The following is a 20,512-nucleotide window of genomic DNA, read 5'->3' on the forward strand; positions in this document are numbered from 1 at the left end:
GACCCAGGAACAGAAGGGGAGGCCGTGAACTCTGCCAGGCAGATATCAGGGCGGCGTCTGGAAGAGGCGGCTCCTCCTCTTAAGCGCTGGGAAGGAGTTCAAACGTTCTTCTAGGTGCCGTGGGCATTCTAAAGGCCTGTTCTCATCTCCCCCGTGCTAACAGACAGGCGCCGGATCACCATCTCTTGATTTCGCTTGCGTCTGTTTCCTTAGTGCCTCACTGCAGCTCTGTCCACAGGACTTGCTCAGGAAATGGTTGCTGGGTTGGACTGGGGTTGAAGACAAGCGGATTGGCCTGGAATTGTGAGTATCTCAGGATCACGAGCCTAGAAGCTTTGCTCTTAGGTCTTGGATCTCGCCAGTCAGAGCCATAGGTTGTTCTAGGGTTTCTCCTGCCTCCAAAAAAGAGGTGACATTACTGCATGGAAGAACAGTAGGCTTTTACCAGGTGAAAAAGAGAGTGAAGAACATTCCAGATGGAGGGACCAACAGAAACAGAGTCAGAAAGGAAGACTAGTTCAGGGAATGTTTCCCAAGAATGAACAGTTGAATTGATTTTTCAAAGATAAAGCAAAACATGTCCTTACTACCAAGTAGGTGTTTGGATTGCACTTTTAGCAAAAGTTTTGGTGAAAGTTGAACTTGAGCCTGTTACATATGTACCAATAGACTGAGACCAAGACTGGGCTGGCTGCGTGCGTCTTTAGAGCAAACTGCCAACCTACAGAATGGCTGAAATCCAGTGAGGCTGCTACTCGCTCCGGGCTTAATTGGTTTACCAATCCAATTGCTGTTACTCCACAAATAAGTATCAACCACCGAATATGTATTAGGCTTTGCGCTAGTGGCTGATAATGTGATGAAGAGAGAGACTGACAAGTTTCCTGCTCTCTAGGGGAAGGGGTAGGAGACGGACGTCATAAACAAGTAAAGAAATACATCAAAGAGAGTGAAAGATGATGTCAAAGTGCTGTGAAGGCTGTCGAGTTGTAGAAAGGTAAAATGGGCATGAGAAATCGCTAAATTACTTAGGCTTGGCTAGGTTAATGGGAAAAGTTAAAGTTAGCTGAATGTTGATAATTGTCAAATGCTTATAAACGGAAAAAAATCCAATTTAGTAGTTTGTTGAGTTGGGTCAGAATATTTCTATGATTTGTTGGTTTAGTCTTGAGGAATATGATCACTGAATATGAAATCATTTCAACTATATAGAATTTTCATCATTTGTACCTAAGTAGATAAATCATCTGTATATTTGCAGAAGGAGAAAAAAACTTTGTTGAATAATATACTGCATACAACATCAAAAAAAAAAAGATGGTGGTAAGTGCTGTGCAGGGGAAAAACAGTGATATGGGATTAATGGGAGGAGGAGGAGCTACCTTGGGTAGATGGTCAGGGAGGGCCTCCTGGAAGAGGTGTCGTTTAAGATGAGACCTAGAGGATTAGGAATGAAGAGCACCATGTCTTGCTAAGTATTAGTATTCTAGGCAGGGGGAGCAGCAAGTGCCAAAATCCTCAGTAGAAAAGCTTGGAATGTTCAAGAACAGGCTAACGTGAGAGCACCCACTGTCACAGAATGTCGGACCTGGAGCTCATCCAGCCCGTGTCCGACTTAATAGACGTTGCTCTTCCCAACATCCCTGGACATGACTTGGGCGTGAATCAATGTTGGGGCAGGACACCCAAGAAGGTGGGGAGCATAGAATATTTGACAGCTTTCTCCATGCCATAGAGCAACTGAAGGACTCCTGATTTTTCTGGTTTTTTTTTTTTTTTTTTAATCTTGGTAAAATGTAATATATTTTCTACACTTTTACAAACCTATGAACCTAATCTTCGTAACTGGCATAACTGACTTCATGTGTTTCTGATGAGGCTCTCGTGTTCCCAACACCTAAAGAAAGCTCCTTTTCCTGTGAAGTCAAGCGAGGGCGTGACTCACCCCCTCTGTCCCCCCTGCCCCTACTACATTTCTGTTCCTAAAAAGTGGTAAATAAAAAGTGCCCCTGGGGATAGGAAACTCACCACTCCCAAGACAGCTCATTATTTCCCCAGGACAATGGAGTTGCTAGAAAAAACTTTCTTGGCTCTAGCTCAAACCTGACTCCTTGGAGTGCCCACGCTTGGGGCCAGCTCTACAGTGGAGCCACGTGGGACAGCTATGCTTTTTACCCCTGTATATCCTTCAGAAGTTTGGAGACAGAGGCTGGGTACCCCAAACCCCCTTCCAAACACCAGTTGGCCCCCATTCCGTCTATCTGACAGGCATCCTGTGACCCAGACACCCCCAGTTTTCAAGAAGCCCTCCTGGAGATGGGGCTCAGGAACAGGCACTCCCCTCCAGGTAAGGTCAGCTAGGACCTCATTCTGGGCACCCACTCCTGCCGTCACTGCCGACACAGCTGTTGCTTTTGTGATCTGACTGATACCAGGCTTGGGGATCATACATATGATTGCTGAGCTGTGTCACCCACCGCTGTCCTTGTGTGCTTCAGTTTTGGGGATCTTAGGATAAGACCTATTCAGTCTCTTCTTATTGAAGTCACATCATCTTGCTATTGATCGAGGTCATTCTGGGACACTCAGCAGAAGAGTAAAACTCCTTAGCCTGACACCCAAGGTTCTTTGTTGACACACCCAGTTGCATCTCTTCAGCTAGCCTTTCCCACCATTCCTAAATTCCTACTATACACGTAGAGAAGATCCCCTTTTCTGAGAAGTCAAGAGCTTGCATGTCCGTCTTTCCTCGGAAAAATAGCAAATAGAATTGAGCCTTTACTATGTGCCAACACAATTCTAAATGCCTGCCATGTATCAACTCAGAACATAGGGATGAGGCAGGTAAAATGATTCACTCCATTATTCAGGTGGGTAAATTGAGGAGCAGAGCACTTGCCCGAGGTCACAGCTAATAAGTGGCACTTCCAGAACATGGGCTCTTAGCTACCAAGCATCCTTGCCTGGTAAGTGTGTTCCCAGCTCTACACTCAGTGACATGATGTTAGTTGCATGAAATTGCTCAGGGTGAGAGTATTTACACGACAGAAATTGGCAAATGTTAAAAATGAGGGCTTTTTATGCCCCGGAGAGTCATTTATTAAATATTTACTAGAATATCGCTGCCTAACACCCTCAGCTACCCCATCTGTTTGCAGTTCCCTGAATGAGCCCTTATAATTCATGCCTATGAGCCCTGCATGTGCTGTTCCTTCTACCTGAATGCCCTTCCTCACATTCTTGTCCTGGTGAACTCCAATCCACTTTCTCTCTCTCTCTCTTTTTTTTTTCATTTTAAAAAATTGTGGTAAAATACACATAACCTAAAATTTACCATCTTAACTATTTGAAGTATGTAGTTCAGTGGCATTAACTACATTTATAGTGTCGTGCAACCATTACCACTAACCATCTTCATAACTCTTTTCATCTTATAAAACTAAAACTCTGCATCCATTAAACATTAACTCCCCATTCTCCCTCCCCCAGCCCCTGGCAACCACTATTCTACTTTCTGTTTCTATGATGTTGATTAAGTATCTCATGTAAATAGACTCATATAGTCTTTTTTTTTTCCATCAATTTATTTTATTTTTGGCTGCATTGGGTCTTTGTTGCTGCGCACGGGCTTTCTCTAGTTGCGGTGAGCGGGGGCTACTCTTTGTTGTGGCGCGTGGGCTCAGTAGTTGTGGCTTGCGGGCTCTAGAGTGCAGGCTCAGTAGTTGTGGTGCACGGGCTTAGTTGCTCTGCGGCATGTGGGATCTTCCCGGACCAGGGCTCGAACCTATGTCCCCTGCATTGGCAGGCGGATTCTTAACCACCGTGCCACCAGGGAAGCCCAGTCTATGTCTTTTTGTGACTGGTTTATTTCAGAATTCCCTCCCTGTTTAAGGCTGAATACTATTCCATTGTATGTACACACCACATTTTACCTATGCATTCACCTGTCAGTGGACGCTTGGGTTGCTTCCATGTTTTAGCTATGTGAAGAATGCTGCTATCATCATGGTTGTACAATTATCTCTTTGAGACTCTGCTTTCAGTTCTTTTGGGAACACATCCAGAAGTGGAATTGCTGGGTTGTATAGTAATTCTACTTTTAATTTTTGGGGAACTGCCATATACTGTTTTCCACAGCAACTGTACCAGTTTACATTCCTACCAACAGTGCACAAGGGTTCCAATTTCTCCAACCTACTTTTAGAGATTCAGTCCAGGTGCCTCCTCTTCTAGAAAGCCCTCAGTGACCTCTTCATCCTGGGATGGGTTCCTTTAATGTGCTTATACGACATTTACTGAGCAACTACTATGGGCTAGGCTCTGAGCTGAGCACTTCAAACACGAGTTTGCGGAAGAGATGGTTTCTGCTCTCAAGGCACTCCCTGTCCCGTTACTGATGAACGCGTGGAGAGGATCGAACTCAAGATTGAGTTCTATGGCAGCCCACTAGAGAGCCCTCCAGGCAGAAAGCCACAATGAGACAGCGTGAGCAGAAGGAACGAGGAAGACCAGGGCAAAGCTAAACATGTGTGCAGTCTTTGCGTGTAGCTACTTCTCGACTCCAGAGCCAGATCTTTCACAGAGAAGCTGGAAATTTGGATTTCAGTCTGAGATCTCTTCACATTTATACATAAGCTACTAATTCCATTTTTTAAAGTCACTTGGTAGGACAAGCAAAGCATTTCCAAGGGCTGGGCTGGGAGTTTATTGTTGCCCTGGGCTGAAAGTTTATTGTTGAGTGAGAGTTAGTGCCAGACACTGCTTGACCTGGGATATCTCGGGACATCTGCCTAGAAATAAGACCTAAATCCCTGTACATGGAGAACTCACCCTGAGAGAGGGGTAGAGAGGGAGGAGCAGGTCCCTTGAAAACATCTGCATTTGGGGGTCAACAAAGATGGGGGGTGAGCCGCAGGAGGACGGATGGCAGACTCTGGCCTCTTGAAGGCCAGAGGGAAAGAGTTTCAAGAAGGAGGAGGTGGTCGGTGGGATGGAGTGTTCAAGAGAAGCCCGAGCTTGGGCAATGCCAGGCTTTGGGGGATCCCTGAGAGCCGGCTTAGGGATGCAACAAAAGGTAGGCAGCAAGGGGTTCAGAAGAGAGTGGGTGATGGGCATGAGTCGGTGTCTCTGTCCTGAATTTTGGCTTTTAGAGGAAAAAGAAAGCTGGAGAGAGGTCAGCAGAGGCAAGGAGTGTTTTCCTTTTTTTTTTTGGCTTCCTTTTGTTTGGTTTAGGATGGCGAAGCTTGTATATACCTGTAGGCAGAGGAAAGAACTGGTTGAGAAAAAGAAATGAAAATGCAGAACAGAGAGGACTTTTCCCCACAGCAACTGTTGCCCTTGGACATACTGTATATTTATTTAATGCCTTTACTATCTGTTTTCCCAACCAGAAGAGCAGCTGTCCTATTCACAGCGAATCCCCAGCAATAACCTGGCAGGGATTAGACACTTGATAAGTACTTTCCGTATCAAAATGAATTCACAGCGTTCCTACGGGTGCCTGGTGCTTAGGTCCTGGGAAGAGAAGGGTTCATCAGGGCCCAAGGAGGGGCTTCTCTCTGATACTGCCGTGAGGGGAGGGGGAGGGAAAAGGAAGTCAAGAGCGAGGAGAGGAAGGAGCTCACACCCACATCTTCTCAGAAAATTGTGTGTTGAGGGGGTGTGTGTCAGGGAAAATGGGCCATCGATGGAGAATAACCTTGACTGTGGTTATTCCCTCCTCTGTGTCTCTCCCGAAAGCCTCCCAGGCGTCTGATGTGCTTCAGGAAATAACTACTTCTGAGCGCAGACAGGAAAAATATCCCCAGCAGTCCTGAGGGGTGAAGTAAAGCTTTCTGTGGGAGTTTCCATGAATCCTGGAGCTGGCCCAGGTGGGGTGTAAGAGGTGGGCAGGGAGGCCCTTAAAACCAGCTGGGCCCAGCTCCTGCCTCTACTCCAGACCGAAGACAGAGAGAAGGTGTCACTGGTGAGGAATCTCATTCTGGGGGCTGCCTTGCCCGAGGCGGGTGGGGTCAAGGCATATAGAGGGAGGGGGCTGTGAGAGGAGACCCCTGGCCCCCCATGGCCTCCCCCAGATTTCGGGGGGGGGTCTCAGTAGCACCTTCTGTATAGTGGGGGCTTGGTGCTGTTGATCATTTCCATCTAGGAGACATGAACTGGGATGGGGGGTGGTCCTGGGAGCAGGGGGACTGCCGTATGTAGACTTGGAGGACCCGTCTCCCCAGTGACCCAGCCACTGCCCGGCCCCCCTGTTTCCATGCTTCTGTCAGGCTGTCTGTCCCCACTCTCCCCACCTCACATTACCGCAGCCTGTACTCCACTCCACAATTATCTCTTGGCCTCGCTCATTCTCCTCCGTGGTTGCTTGATAAAAATAGCCAACCCCACATCCTTCTGCTGGGAGCCTGCTTTGGGATCCATTGATGGTCCACTTTCCTGGCCTCCAGAGCAGCTATTTCAATGCCTCTGCCACGTCCTCTGTGAAACTTCTTTTGTGCACCTTCAGACTCCTCTGTGTGGGACCTGGCACTGCTCCCTCACACCAACAGCCATGTCCCAAGATGATCTAATGTGCACCTGGGATTTTGGTTTTCTTCAGGTATGGGGAAGCCAACAGATCAGGAGACGATTGCATTTAAAAGATAGTTTGTTACAGTTTCCAAGAGAAGGGAGCGCACCACACCTAGCAGGGCCACACAGAGAAGCACCAGGGTTGATAGGGAGACAGAAGAAATGAGGGAAAGCATGGCCCAGGGCCTGTATTGTGTTTTCTGTGGCGAAGGCAAGACAGGGCAGGGTAGACAGTTTAGGACAGGCTAACTTGAATAATTTCAGTGGACTTCAGGCTCTAGGGGTGATCCCTGGTGGTCTGGCCCCGGCCCTGGGGTGATTTAGGCCAGGGGAAATATTGGCTGGGAGTGTGAAATTGAGATAGACGAAGTGGTTGGGCATGGGAGTTTAGGATCAGTTGGTTTGCACTTGAAAGCCGTGGTCACAGGAGAGTCTTTTGCTTTATCTAGGGATTAGCTAGTCTTGGAGGGGCTGTCTCTTTCCAGCCCGGCAAGGTCCCCAAGATGTTAAAGTGTCATGAAATATAGAAAATGAACAAGATGATTCGTACACAGGGGCTGTTCAGAAGCAGTGGAGTAGGGTCAGTCAAAGGAGTACATTCATAGTCCTGGGCTGAATCCTTGGGCAACTCACTTTCCCTTCCTGAGGCTCCATTTCTTTGCCTGTAAAGTCAACAAGTGCTATTCTCTCGTTCAACAAATGACTGTTAAAGGGCAGACACTGCCAGCAGGTTTCACAGTACCCACCTGTTAGGGTCATTTGCAGGTTTAAGGAGACAGTGGACGGTGTCTGGCATGTCTTAGGTGCCCAGTACATGGTAGCTGGTGTCCTCCTCCTGCCACAGCTCCAGGAAGCAGTGAGGAAGATTGGCTTGGAAGGGTAAGGTCTAGGGTCATTTCCCTTGTCTGTTTAGAGCCCTCAGAGAGGAGGCTGTGGGCAGACAGAACCCTCAGGAATGTTCTTGGAACTCAGAGGAGCTGCTGGACAAAGGATGGCATGGAGAGGCCAGCCCAGCTGCTGGGAGCCCTGGGGAGTTGGAGGTTGTGTGTTTGGAGCCAGGTCTCAGGAGGTACCAGGGGCCCGGGGCAGAGCTCTGGCAGAATGACCACGGAACCCAGGGATCGGAGACAGCAGGGCATCGGAGTGGAATCTTGGCAGACTGTAGGCCAGCTGAGCAGCTCTGGGTGAACGAGGACTTTGGGATCCAGAGAGGGAAGGGAAGCAGGCAGCCACTGGTAAGGAACTTCTAAGAGGCCAAGGTAGAATCTGTCACTGGCCCGAGACATAAGGAATGTCCCTTGCCTTCTGGGGGTGATTTTTTTGGACTCGTGGCTAGTGATTCATGCGTTTGTCAAAGGTAGACGCTGGGGAGGGAAGCTGGGGCCTCCAGGCCCAGGGGGTAGAGCATGTGAAGGACCCTAGCCCACTCGGCTCAAAGGGGAACACATCCCTCTAGGGAGGGAGGATGTATGAGGCAGTGAGGGATGCGCCAGGCTTGGGTTTGAACCTCACCTCCACTTTTCACCAGCTGCGTGACTTCTGGCAGGTTGTTTGAGCTCTCTGAGCCTCCATTTCTCCACTGGCAAAATGCGAACTGTTGGGGAGGAAGACATATTCTACCCTTCTAAGTTCTCCTGGCTGGTCTAAGAACTAAATCGACATGAGATAGACGAACAGGAGAAAATCAAACAAAAGTTTAATAACACGTACACATGGGAGAGATCCAGGAAAACTAAGGAACTCACCAAAATGGCCCAAGCCCTTATCTTAAATACCATCTTCTGCTAAAGACCAGAGAGGATGTTGGGGGTAGGGGTTTGGGACTTCAAAGGGGAGGAAGGCAATTCACATAGAGTTGGAAAAGCAAACGTTTGTTATGCAAATGTTTGCTGGGCCTGCAGAGACAATGGAACACAGGGTCGACTCTGGTCTCTAGGCCCTGTCAAGTTTCTCCAGCCACAACTATTCCCATATTCCTTGCAGATGCCTCTGTAATAGCTCTATGCCGGGAGCAGACCCTTTATCTAAATTCTTGAGGCAGCTAAAGGAGAGGTAAAAAGAAAGACTCCCCTAATCTTCTGTTTCTTAAAATTAATCAGCCTAAATTAATCCTTATGCCAAAGAGACACACTTTGGGGTTCAAATTTTGCTCCCCTACAGAACAATAATACCTATCCTTCAGAGCTGTTGTGAGCACCCAGGGTTGACTTATTTTTTTAGGTAGACATGGTGCCTGGGGCCCATGAAAATGTTTTAATTCTAAATTCTTTTAAAATCAGGAGAAAACATAATATAATATAATGAACGTATAAGAATGAATCCAGCCTGGATTGTATTTGTTTTTATACCAACACAGCTGTAAAATATAATTGAAAAAGAATTTTCAGGAAGGAGCGATTGTGTTGGGGGTATTTGCGATGGGAAAATTCTTCTCCCATCTCTAATGGGAACAACAACCCGCGGGTGCCCCTCTCCTCCCAGGGACCTCCCTTGGGTCAACTCCTTGAGGTTTTTGCCTCGTCTTTTCCAGCTGCTGCTGCCTGTTTACTGCCCAGCATGAGAGGGTGGGGCCTGGCGGGCCGTGGAGTGGCCCTCCCCAGCCAGGAGTGGGTCTGAATGGGCCATGTGGGCCTCTCCCGATCGACATGTCATGGGCTGTGTTTTCTTTTCCAGAACGCTGGAGATGAAGGGCCTCCTCACACTGGCTTGGTTCCTGGCTTGTAGTAAGTGCTTGCCCCGAGACCTCTGAACTTTTGACCTTTCACCCCACAGGAACAAGAAGGTAGTGGAAAGGACACCAGTCTTGGAAGTCCTGGCGACCTGATTTTGAACCTTGGCTCTACCCTGACCATGTCGATTTCAGCAAGAGCCTTGGGCTCTCCGAGCCTCTGTCTCCTCATCTGTGACACAGAATAATAGTCGACGGTTGGGCTGCGGCAGGATTCTAGGAGGGGATATGGAAAGATTGTGCCATGTGGAAGACATGGGGCTTGTAGATGGGAGGCAGATTTTTTACTTTGATGCCAAATAAAATAAGAGAAAACTATCACAACACAAGATCCTTATATAAATATTCCATTCCACGATTCCTGGGCATTCTCTGCTCAGGCCTGGCCAGGTTTTCTACACGTCCCACCTGCTGCCACCTCCCAGCTGGAGGGAACTGCCCAGCCTGGCTTTAGGCCTCCCCTGCAGCCCCATCACCATGTACACAAACTCTGACAGGCTGTCCTACTGATGCCTTGCCAGATCCCTGGAGACTGCAGGAAGAGCGGGAGAGTGCAGGGGGAGGGCCTCTGGCTCACTGCCAAACCCTGGGCAAGGCGCCTTCCCCTCTGAGCTACAGTTTCCCAACTGCAAGATGAGGGAGCTGGCTTCAGCGATCTCTACGGGTCCCACACTGCTCTAAGATTCTGTGCCTCCTGTTCCAGATGGTGTTAATTGCGGGGAGGGACGGCTGTATCATCAGGAGAGACAGGAAGTGCCTGTCTGCCTGCTTCATACAGATACCATATTCATTATCCCTAACATTTCTTGGTCACTTACTACGTGTCTGTCACTGTGCTAGAAATTTACATACTTTATCTTTTTTCAACCCTCATGACATCTCCAAAAGGTAGGCGTTCATTTTAGGCACCCCCCCCACCCCCGCATTTTGCAGATGAGGAAACTGAGGCTCCGAGAGATGAAGTGACCTATTCAACATCATACTGTGAATTAGTGGCAGAGCTGGGATCGTCCACGTCCAAACTTCTAATCCCTTCTCTATACTGTTTGCCCTCACGTTTCTCATTCCTCTCCCATGAATGGGGAGGATAAAAAAGGGACACATTGGTCCCTCCGAGCCTCAAGGTGACAGAAAGGGCGGGAGCATGTGGGAAAGTGGGGCTGGAGCAGGTTTGCCTGGGCTGTCTTTCAGGTGTGCCTGCTGTCCCAGGGAGCTTGCTGGAGCTGAGGGTGATGATTGAGAAGGTGACTAGGAAGCCCGCCCTGATGAGCTATGGCTTCTACGGCTGTTACTGTGGCTGGGGAGGTCAAGGAACCCCCAAGGATGGTACTGATTGGTGAGTTAATTGTCATAACTGCCCTTTATGCTTCAGGCTCTGTATCCACATTATCTCATTTAATTTGATATCAATTCTGAAAGATGAGTATTAAAGCACCATTTTATAGATAAGAAAACTGAGTCTCAGAGAGGTTAACTGACTTGCCCAAGATACATCTAGTAACTCCCCGAATCTCAGTGCCTAATATATCGGTTGATCTATCACTACATAACAAACCACCCCAAAATGTAGTAGCTTAAAGCGATGACAACCATTTATTTTGCTAAGATTCTGCCACTTGGGCAGGGCTTGGTGGGATGGCTTGTCTCTTCTCCACCTGGCTTCAGCTTGGGCAGCTCCTCTGAGGCTGCGTGATCTGCTTTCTAGAATGATTATTCCTATGGCTGGCAAGCTGTTGCTGTCTGCTGGCTGGGAGCTCAGCTGAGGCTGTGGGCCAGGGGCCTCAGTTCCTCTCACTTAAGCCTCTCTAAGGTTGTCTGGACTTCCTCACAGCACGGTGACTCTTGGGTTTCAAGAGTGAGTGTTCCAGAATGGCATGACAAAAGAGCATGGCGTTTTTATGATCCAGCCTCAGAAATTCTCATGTGTCACTTCCACTGTTCTCTTGTCAAGGCAGTCACAAAGGCTTTAAGAGAGAGGGGGCCTAGTTTCTACCTCTTGACTGGGAAGTGGCAATGTTCTAGAAGAACACGTGAGATGGGAGAGATTGTTCTTTGAAAAATACAACCTGCTGGGTTAACAATTCTTATACAGCTAGACATGTATAAGGGGATGGGGGGCTTAAACAAATGCAGGGAAGATGGTTGGAGCCAAGCTTGTCACTGCTGGAGTGGGAGTTTACAGAGCAGACAAGCAGGGACAGGAAGCTAGAATGATCTATGTGATGATGGATTAGATTTGGAGACTTCAGTATAAACTCCTAGTTAGCTGAATATAGATGCAGATGGTTACATATAAAAATATGTAGAGATATGTGTAATTACGTGGGTTAATATAGACACATATTTTTTTTTCTCTGTCGTCTGAGAGGCCCTAAAAGAAACAATACCCCAGAAGCAATAAGCAGCACCTAGTGCCCAGACCTGGTTTCTGATACCATTCTCCAATAAGAGGAACCGAGGCTCCTTGGAGAGATGGCTGATTCTTGGACTAGGGCAGGAAATATACAAGATGAACCTGGAGCTTTTTGTAGTGCCCAAAATTAAGGAAGGGCTCGAACAAAACAAACCCAAACCAAACCCCTCATTGATAGGAATATGTCAAAGAGCACAGGAGCCAACTGGGGGAGCCCCCAGTGGCCAAAACTGGAACAACATGGGCAAAAAAATAAACCCATAACCCATCTTATCATGACAAAAACATCAAAGAAATCCTAGTAGGAGAGCATCCTACAAAAGACTTGACCACCATTCCTCAAAACTGTCAAGGTCATCAAAAACAAAGGAAGTGTGACAAACTGCCACAGCCAAGAGGAACCTAAAGAGACAGGACAACTACATGTAACATGGTGTCCATCACTGGATCTTGGAGTAGAAAAGAACTTTTAGGTAAAAACTAAGAAAATCTAAAGAAACTATGGACTTTTACAATTAATGAATCAATAGTGATAACTAATTATTTAATTAGTTAACATTTATTTAATAATGTATCAGTATTGGTTTGTTAGCTGTAACAAACGTATTATACTCATAAAAAGTGTTGATAATAGGGGAAACTGGGTGTGGGGTAAAAGGGAGCATTTGGTACAATCTTCTCGATTTTTCTATAAATCTAAATTTTAAAAAAATGCAGTTTCCCACAGCGATCACACTTGAAGTTTAGTTTTTGCTCATTTAACCATGTGAATCACATATCAATTCCAGGACCCAGGTTTCTCCTGTCTTTTGACTTTCCCCATGGTTTCAGAGTCCTCGGCTGGGGCATCTCCATCCAGCTGAGATGGAGAGAGAGAGAGTGGAGGACAGAGTGGGAATTTTTTTTTTTAACATCTTTATTGGAGTATAATTGCTTTAAAATGATGTGTTAGTTTCTGCTTTATAACAAAGTGAATCAGCTATACATATATCCCCATATCTCCTCCCTCTTGCATCTCCCTCCCACCCTCCCTATCCCACCCCTCTAGGTGGTCACAAAGCACCGAGCTGATCTCCCTGTGCTATGAGGCTGCTTCCCACTAGCTATCTATTTTACATTTGATAGTATATATAAGTCCATGCCACTCTCTCACTTTGTCCCAGCTTAACCTTCCCCCTCCCTGTGTCCTCAAGTCCATTCTCTACGTCTGCGTCTTTATTCCTGTCCTTCCCCTAGGTTCCTCAGAACCATGTTTTATTTTTTTAGATTCCATATATATGTGTTAGCATACTGTATTTGTTTCTCTCTTTCTGACTTACTTCACTCCGTATGACGGACTCTAGGTCCATCCACCTCACCACAAACAACTCAGTTTCGTTTCTTTTTATGGCTGAGTAATATTCCATTGTATATATGTGCCACATCTTCTTTAGCCATTCATCTGTCGATGGACACTTAGGTTGCTTCCATGTCCTGGTTATTGTAAATAGAGCTGCAATGAACATTGTGGTACATGACTCTTTTTGAATTATGGTTTTCTCAGGGTATATTCCCAGTAGTGGGATTGCTGGGTCGTATGGTAGTTCTATTTTTAGTTTTTTAAGAAACCTCCATACTGTTCTCCATAGTGGCTGTATCAATTTACATTCCCACAAACAGAGCAAGAGGGTTCCCTTTTCTCCACACCCTCTCCAGCATTTATTGTTTGTAGATTTTTTGATGATGGCCATTCTGACTGGTGTGAGATGATATCTCATTGTAGTTTTGATTTGCATTTCTCTGATTAATGATGTTGAGCATCCTTTCATGTGTTTGTTGGCAATCTGTATATCTTCTTTGGAGAAATGTCTATGTAGGTCTTCTGCCCATTTTTGGATTGGGTTGTTTGTTTTTTTGATATTGAGCTGCATGAGCTGCTTGTACATTTTGGAGATTAATCCTTTGTCAATTGCTTCATTTGCAAATATTTTCTCCCATTCTGAGGGTTATCTTTTCGTCTTGTTTATGTCTTCCTTTGCTGTGCAAAAGCTTTTAAGTTTCATTAGGTCCCATTTGTTTATTTTTGTTTTTATTTCCATTTCTCTAGGAGGTGGGTCAAGAAGGATCTTGCTGTAATTTATGTCATAGAGTGTTCTGCCTATGTTTTCCTCTGAGAGTTTTATAGTGTCTGGCCTTACATTTAGGTCTTTAATCCATTTTGAGTTTATTTTTGTGTATGGTGTTAGGGAGTGTTCTAGTTTCATTCTTTTACAGGTAGCTGTCCAGTTTTCCCAGCACCACTTATTGAGGAGGCTGTCTTTTCTCCATTGTATATTCTTGCCTCCTTTATCAAAAATAAGGTGACCATATGTGCGTGGGTTTATCTCTGGGCTTTCTATCCTGTTCCATTATTCTATATTTCTGTTTTCGTGCCAGTACCATACTGTCTTGATTACTGTAGCTTTTAGTGTAGACTGAAGTCCAGGAGCCTGATTCCTCCAGCCCGTTTTTCTTTCTCAAGATTGCTTTGGCTATTCAGGGTCTTTTGTGTTTCCATACAAATTGTGAAATTTTTTGTTCTAGTTCTGTGAAAAATGGCATTCGTAGTTTGATAGGGATTGCACTGAATCTGTAGATTGCTTTGGGTAGACTAGTCATTTTCACAATGCTGATTCTTCCAATCCAAGAACATGGTCTATCTCTCCATCTGTTTGTATCATCTTTAATTTCTTTCATCAGTGTCTTATAGTTTTCTGCATACAGGTCTTTTGTCTCCTTAGGTAGGTGTATTCCTAGGTATTATATTCTTTTTGTTGCAAAGGTAAATGGGAGTGTTTCCTTAACTTCTCTTTCAGATTTTTAATCATTAGTGTATATGCGAGAGATTTCTGTGCATTAATTTTGTATCCTGCTACTTTACCAGATTCATTAGTTAGTTCTAGCATTTTTTTGGTAGCATCTTTAGGATTCCCTATGTATAGTATCATGTCATCTGCAAACAGTGACAGCTTTACTTCTTCTTTTCCGATTTGGATTCCTTTTATTTCTTTTTCTTCTCTCATTGCTGTAGCTAAAGCTTCCAAAACTATGTTGAATAATAGTGGTGAGACTGGACAACCTTCTCTTCTTCCTGATCTTAGAGGAAATGGTTTCAGTTTTTCACCATTGATAACGATGTTGGCTGTGGGTTTGTCATATATGGCTTTTATTATGTTGAGGTAAGTTCCCTCTATGCCTACTTTCTGGAGGGTTTTGATCATAAATGGGTGTTGAATTTGTCAAAAGCTTTTTCTGCATCTATTGAGATGATCATATGGTTTTTCTCCTTCAATTTGTTAATATGATTTATCACACTGATTGATTTGCATATATTGAAGAATCCTTGCATTCCTGGGATAAACCCCACTTGATCATGGTATATGATCCTTTTAATGTGCTGTTGGATTCTGTTTGCTAGTATTGAGGATTTTTGCATTTATGTTCATCAGTGATATTGGCCAGTAGTTTTCTTTCTTTGTGACATCTTTGTCTGGTTTTGGTATCAGGGTGATGGTGGCCTCGTAGAATGAGTTTGGGAGTGTTCCTCCCTCTGCTATATTTTGGAAGAGTTTGCGAAGGATAGGTGTTAGCTCTTCTCTAAATGTTTGACAGAATTCGCCTGTGAAGCCATCTGGTCCTGGGCTTTTGTTTTTTGGAAGATTTTTAATCACAGTCTCAATTTCAGTGCTTGTGATTGGTCTGTTTATATTTTCTATTTCTTCCTGTTTCAGTCTCAGAAGGTTGTGCTTTTCTAAGAATTTGTCCATTTCTTCCAGTTTGTCTGTTTTATTGGCATATAGTTGCTTGTAGTTACCTCTCATGATCCTTTGTATTTCTGCAGAGTCAGTTGTTACTTCTCCTTTTTCATTTCCAATTCTATTGATTTGAGTCTTCTCCCTTTTTTCTTGATGAGTCTGGCTAATGGTTTATCAATTTTGTTTATCTTCTCAAAGAAGCAGCTTTTAATTTTATTGATCTTTGCTATTGTTTCCTTCATTTCTTTTTCATTTATTTCTGATCTGATCTTTATGATTTCTTTCCTTCTGCTAACTTTGGGGTTTTTTTGTTCTTCTTTCTCTAATTGCTTTAGGTGTAAGGTTAGGTTGTTTATTTGAGATGTTTCTTGTTTCTTGAGGTAGGATTGTATTGCTATAAACTTCCTACTTGGAACTGCTTTTGCTGCATCCCATAGGTTTTGGGTCATCGTGTTTTCATTGTCCTGTGTTTCTAGGTATTTTTTAATTTTCTCTTTAATTTCTTCAGTGATCTCTTGGTTATTTAGTAGTGTATTGTTTAGCCTCCACGTGTTTGTATTTTTTACAAATTTTTCCCTCTAACTGATATCTAGTCTCATAGCGTTGTGGTCAGAAAAGATACTTGATATGATTTCAATTTTCTTAAATCTACCAAGGCTTGATTTGTGACCCAAGATATGATCTATCCTGGAGAATGTTCCACGAGCACTTGAGAAGAAAGTGTATTCTGTTGTTTTTGGATGGAATGTCCTATAAATATCAATTAAGGCCATCTTGTTTACTGTATCATTTAAAGCTTGTGTTTCCTTATTTATTTTCATTTTGGATGATCTGTCCATTGGTGAAAGTGGGGTGTTAAAGTCCCCTACTATGATTGTGTTACTGTTGATACCCCCTTTTATGGCTGTTAGCATTTGCCTTATGTTGAGGTGTTCCTGTGTTGGGTGCATAAATATTTACAATTGTTATATCTTTTTCTTGGATTGATCCCTTGATCATTATGTAGTGTCCTTCTTTGTCTCTTGTAATAGTCTCTATTTTAAAGTCTATTTTGTCTGATATGAGAATTGCTACTCCAGCTTTCTTTTAATTTCTATTTGCATGGAATATCTTTTTCCATCCCCTCACTTTCAGTCTGTATGTGTTCCTAGGTCTGAAGTAGGTCTCTTGTAGACAGCATATATATGGGTCTTGTTTTTGTATCCATTCAGCCAGTCTATGTCTTTTGGTTGGAGCATTTAATCGATTTACATTTAAGGTAGTTATCAATATGTATGTTCCTATTACCATTTTCTTAATTGTTTTGGGTTTGTTATTGTAGGTCTTTTCCTTCTTTTGTGTTTCCTGCCTAGAGAAGTTCCTTTAGCATTTGTTGTAAAGCTGGTTTGGTGGTGCTGAATTCTCTTAGCTTTTGCTTGTCTGAAAAGCTTTTAATTTCTCTGTCGAATCTGGATGAGATCCTTGCTGAGTAGAGTATTCTTGGTTCTAGGTTTTTCCCTTTCATCACTTTAAATATGTCCTGCCACTCCCTTCTGGCTTGCAGAGTTTCTACTGAAAGATCAGCTGTTAACCTTCTGGGGATTCCCTTGCATGTTATTTGTTGTTTTTCCCTTGCTGCTTTTAATATTTTTTCTTTGTATTTAATTTCTGATAGTTTGATTAATATGTGTCTTGGCATGTTTCTCTTTGGATTTATCCTGTATGGGACTCTCTGCACTTCCTGGACTTGATTGACTATTTCCCTTCCCATGTTAGGGAAGTTTTCGACTATAATCTCTTCAAATATTTTCTCAGTCCCTTTCTTTTTCTCTTCTTCTTCTGGGACCCCTATACTTCGAATGTTGGTGTGTTTAATGTTGTCCCAGTGGTCTCTGAGACTGCCCTCAATTCTTTTCATTCTTTTTTCTTTATTCTGCTCTGTGGTAGTTATTTCCACTATTTTATCTTCCAGGTCACTTATCTGTTCTTTTGCCTCAGTTATTCTGCTATTGATTCCTTCTAGAGAATTTTTAATTTCATTTATTGTGTTGTTCATCATTGTGTGTTTGCTCTTTAGTTCTTCTAGGTCCTTGTTAAATGTTTCTTGTATTTTCTCCATTCTATTTCCAAGATTTTGGATATCTTTACTGTCATTACTCTGAATTCTTTTTCAGGTAGACTGCCTATTTCCTCTTCATTTGTTTGGTCTGGTGGGTTTTTACCTTGCTCCTTCGTCTGCTGTGTGTTTCTCTGTCTTCTCATTTTGCTTAACTTACTGTGTTTGGGGTCTCCTTTTCACAGGCTGCAGGTTCATAGTTCCCATCATTTTTGGTGTCTGCCGCAGTGGGTGAGGTTGGTTCAGTGGGTTGTGCAGGCTTCCTGGTGGAGGAGACTGGTGCCTGTGCTCTGGTGGATGAGGCTGGTCTTGTCTTTCTGGTGGGCAGGACCACGTCTGGTGGTGTGTTTTGGGGTGTCTGTGACCTTATTATGATTTTAAGTGGCCTCTCTGCTAATGGGTGGGGTTGTGTTCCTGTCTTGCTAGTTGTTTGGCATAAGGTGTCCAGTACTGTAGTTTGCTGGTCATTGACTGGAGCTGGGTCTTAGCTTTGAGATGGAGATCTCTGGGAGAGCTTTCGCTGTTTGATATTACATGGAGCCGGGAGGTCTCTGGTGGACCAATGTCCTGAACTTGTCTCTCCCACCTCAGAGGCACAGGCCTGACACCCAGCCAGAGCACCAAGACCCTGTCAGCCACACGGCTCAGAAGAAAAGGGAGAAAAATAAATAAATTAAATTAAATTAAATTAAATTAAAAAGTTATTAAAATAAAAAAATTAAAAAGTAATAAAAAAAGAAAGAAAGAAAGAAGAGAGCAACGAAACCAAAAAAGAAATCCACAAATTATAACAAGCGTTAAAAACTATACTAAAAAAACCCCAAAAAACAAAAACAGACAGACAGAACCTTAGGACAAATGGTAAAAACAAAGCTGTACAGACAAAAATCACACAAAGAAGCATATACATACACACTCACAAAAAGAGAAAAAGGAAAAAAATATATATATATATAAAAAAAAGGAAGACAGCAACCAAATCAATAAACAAATCTACCAATGATAATAAACTCTAAATACTAAGCTAAGATAAACATAAAACCAGAAACAGATTAGATGCAGGAAGCAAACCCCAAGTCTACAGTTGCTCCCAAAGTCCACTGCCTCAATTTTGGGATGATTCGTTGTCTATTCAGGTATTCCACAGATGCAGCGTACATCAGGTTGATTGTGGAGATTTAATCACTTCTCCTGAGGCTGCTGGGAGAGATTTCCCTTTTTCTTCTTTGTTCGCACAGCTCCTGGGGTTCAACTTGGATTTGGACCCGCCTCTGTGTGTAGGTCTCCTGAGGGTGTCTGTTCCCTTTTGAGAAGTCTGAGGTCTTCTGCCAGCATTCAGTAGGTGTTCTGTAGGAGTTGTTCCACATGTAGATGTATTTCTGATGTATTTGTGGGGAGGAAGGTGATCTCCATGTCTTACTCCTCCACCATCTTGAAGGTCTCCTAGAGTGGGAGGTTTTTATGGGTAGGTCTAGAAGTGCTGTACATTTCCCAGGGTGCCAGCCTCGTCATGTGACCACACATACCTGCAAAGGGGGCTGGGAAATGTAGTCTCACCGTGGGCCCAGGAGGAACGAGCCGGTCCGTGAACTGGTACAAGTGTGGGACAGCCTTAATGGAAGAGCAGGAAGGACTCAGCCATATTATGAGACTCTTTCTTGGTCAGACCTCACCAACCATGGTGGCCCCTGCTCAAGGGACAGGCCCCTTCTGCTCAGGATCTAAATCTCTTGCATTGACAGGTGCTGTTGGATGCATGACCACTGCTACGCACAGCTGGAGAAAAAAGGCTGCAATGTCTTGACACAGGTGTACAGATACAGAGTTGCATGGGGCCTGGTCACCTGTGGTAAGGCTGGGGCTTCCATTCAGGCCACTGGAAGAGCCTGGGTCCCTGCTGCCTCTGAGGTCAGATGCCCCAAGAGGTCAGCCAGTCTGTGTCTTGGGGGGGCAGAGATGGGGGCAACAGGGGCAGAATTATTGCAGCTGTATCTGACCTCTAGGGGGCGGGCAGAAACATCTTAGACTCAGCATGTACTAGGAGTCAAGTGCTTTCCATACGTCCTTTTGCTTGCTGTGGGGTGGCTTTAGTGTCTCCATTTTACAGATGAGGAAACAGACTCAAAGGCTTACCAGTGCACACAGCTAGAGTCGGGATTCAAGCTCAGGTCCTTCTGAGTTCAAAGCTAAATCTGGGGATGGTGTCTCCTCTATGAGAACTGAAGTTCCTCCAGAGCCAGGGCTGTCTCCATCACCAGACTGGGAGCTCCCAGTCTGATGGGGAGGGAATGCGTGTCCTCCATCAGACTGGGGACTCCCTGAGGGCAGGAGCTGTGTCTCCCTCAGCTGAAACCTCGCCCTGGGGAGCAGCTGTGCCTTTTCCATCAGGTTATGCACCCCCAGTGTAGAAGCTGTGCCTCCCACATCAGACTGAGGGCAGGAAGGAGACTGGGGAGGCTGCTCAGGCTAGCAGCAAGTCCCGACTGAAGAAAGTCCAGAGTCAGTGTCACAGAGCATCTCTTTTCTTCCTCATCCTGCATTTGGTGTCCTGTTTGCAGAACGTGGGTCCCTCTGCCAGATGCAGCTCTGCGCCTGTGACCAGCATTTCGTCTACTGCCTGAAAAGAAACAAGAGGAGCTACAACCCTCGTTATCAATACTTTCCCAACTTCCTCTGCACCTAGTCGCCTCAGTGAGCTCCTCCTGGACCAAGACTCTTACACCCTCTCCTACAGCACAGAGCTTACCCACTCTGCTGGAATCCCCAGAGAGGCTCCCAGGTCTGGGACCTCAGTCTTTCTTGATGTTCCACTGGGCTCGGAGGAGCCCCACGGCCACACTTCACCCTCCAGAGTTCCAGGAGAGTGACTCTGGTCATTAGACTTGGCAAGGTCAGGGTCCCCGGCCTCCACTTGCGAGATCAGCCACTCTGGT

General features: G+C 44.9%; 1 protein-coding gene across 1 annotated transcript; it reads left to right on the forward strand.

The window, feature by feature from the left end:
- The first annotated feature begins 270 nt into the window (after nucleotides 1–270).
- On the forward strand, nucleotides 271–20,262 carry LOC118885583 (phospholipase A2 group V-like). The gene is made up of 5 exons (XM_036834352.1): nucleotides 271–303; nucleotides 9,244–9,293; nucleotides 10,490–10,634; nucleotides 19,322–19,428; nucleotides 20,138–20,262. Exons 2-5 carry the CDS (start codon nucleotides 9,254–9,256, stop codon nucleotides 20,260–20,262), a joined length of 417 nt encoding a protein of 138 aa, XP_036690247.1. The 5' UTR covers nucleotides 271–303; nucleotides 9,244–9,253.
- Nucleotides 20,263–20,512: the final 250 nt, after the last annotated feature.

This window comes from Balaenoptera musculus, chromosome 1, assembly GCF_009873245.2.
Source record: "Balaenoptera musculus isolate JJ_BM4_2016_0621 chromosome 1, mBalMus1.pri.v3, whole genome shotgun sequence".
Taxonomy (NCBI): Eukaryota; Metazoa; Chordata; class Mammalia; order Artiodactyla; family Balaenopteridae; genus Balaenoptera; species Balaenoptera musculus.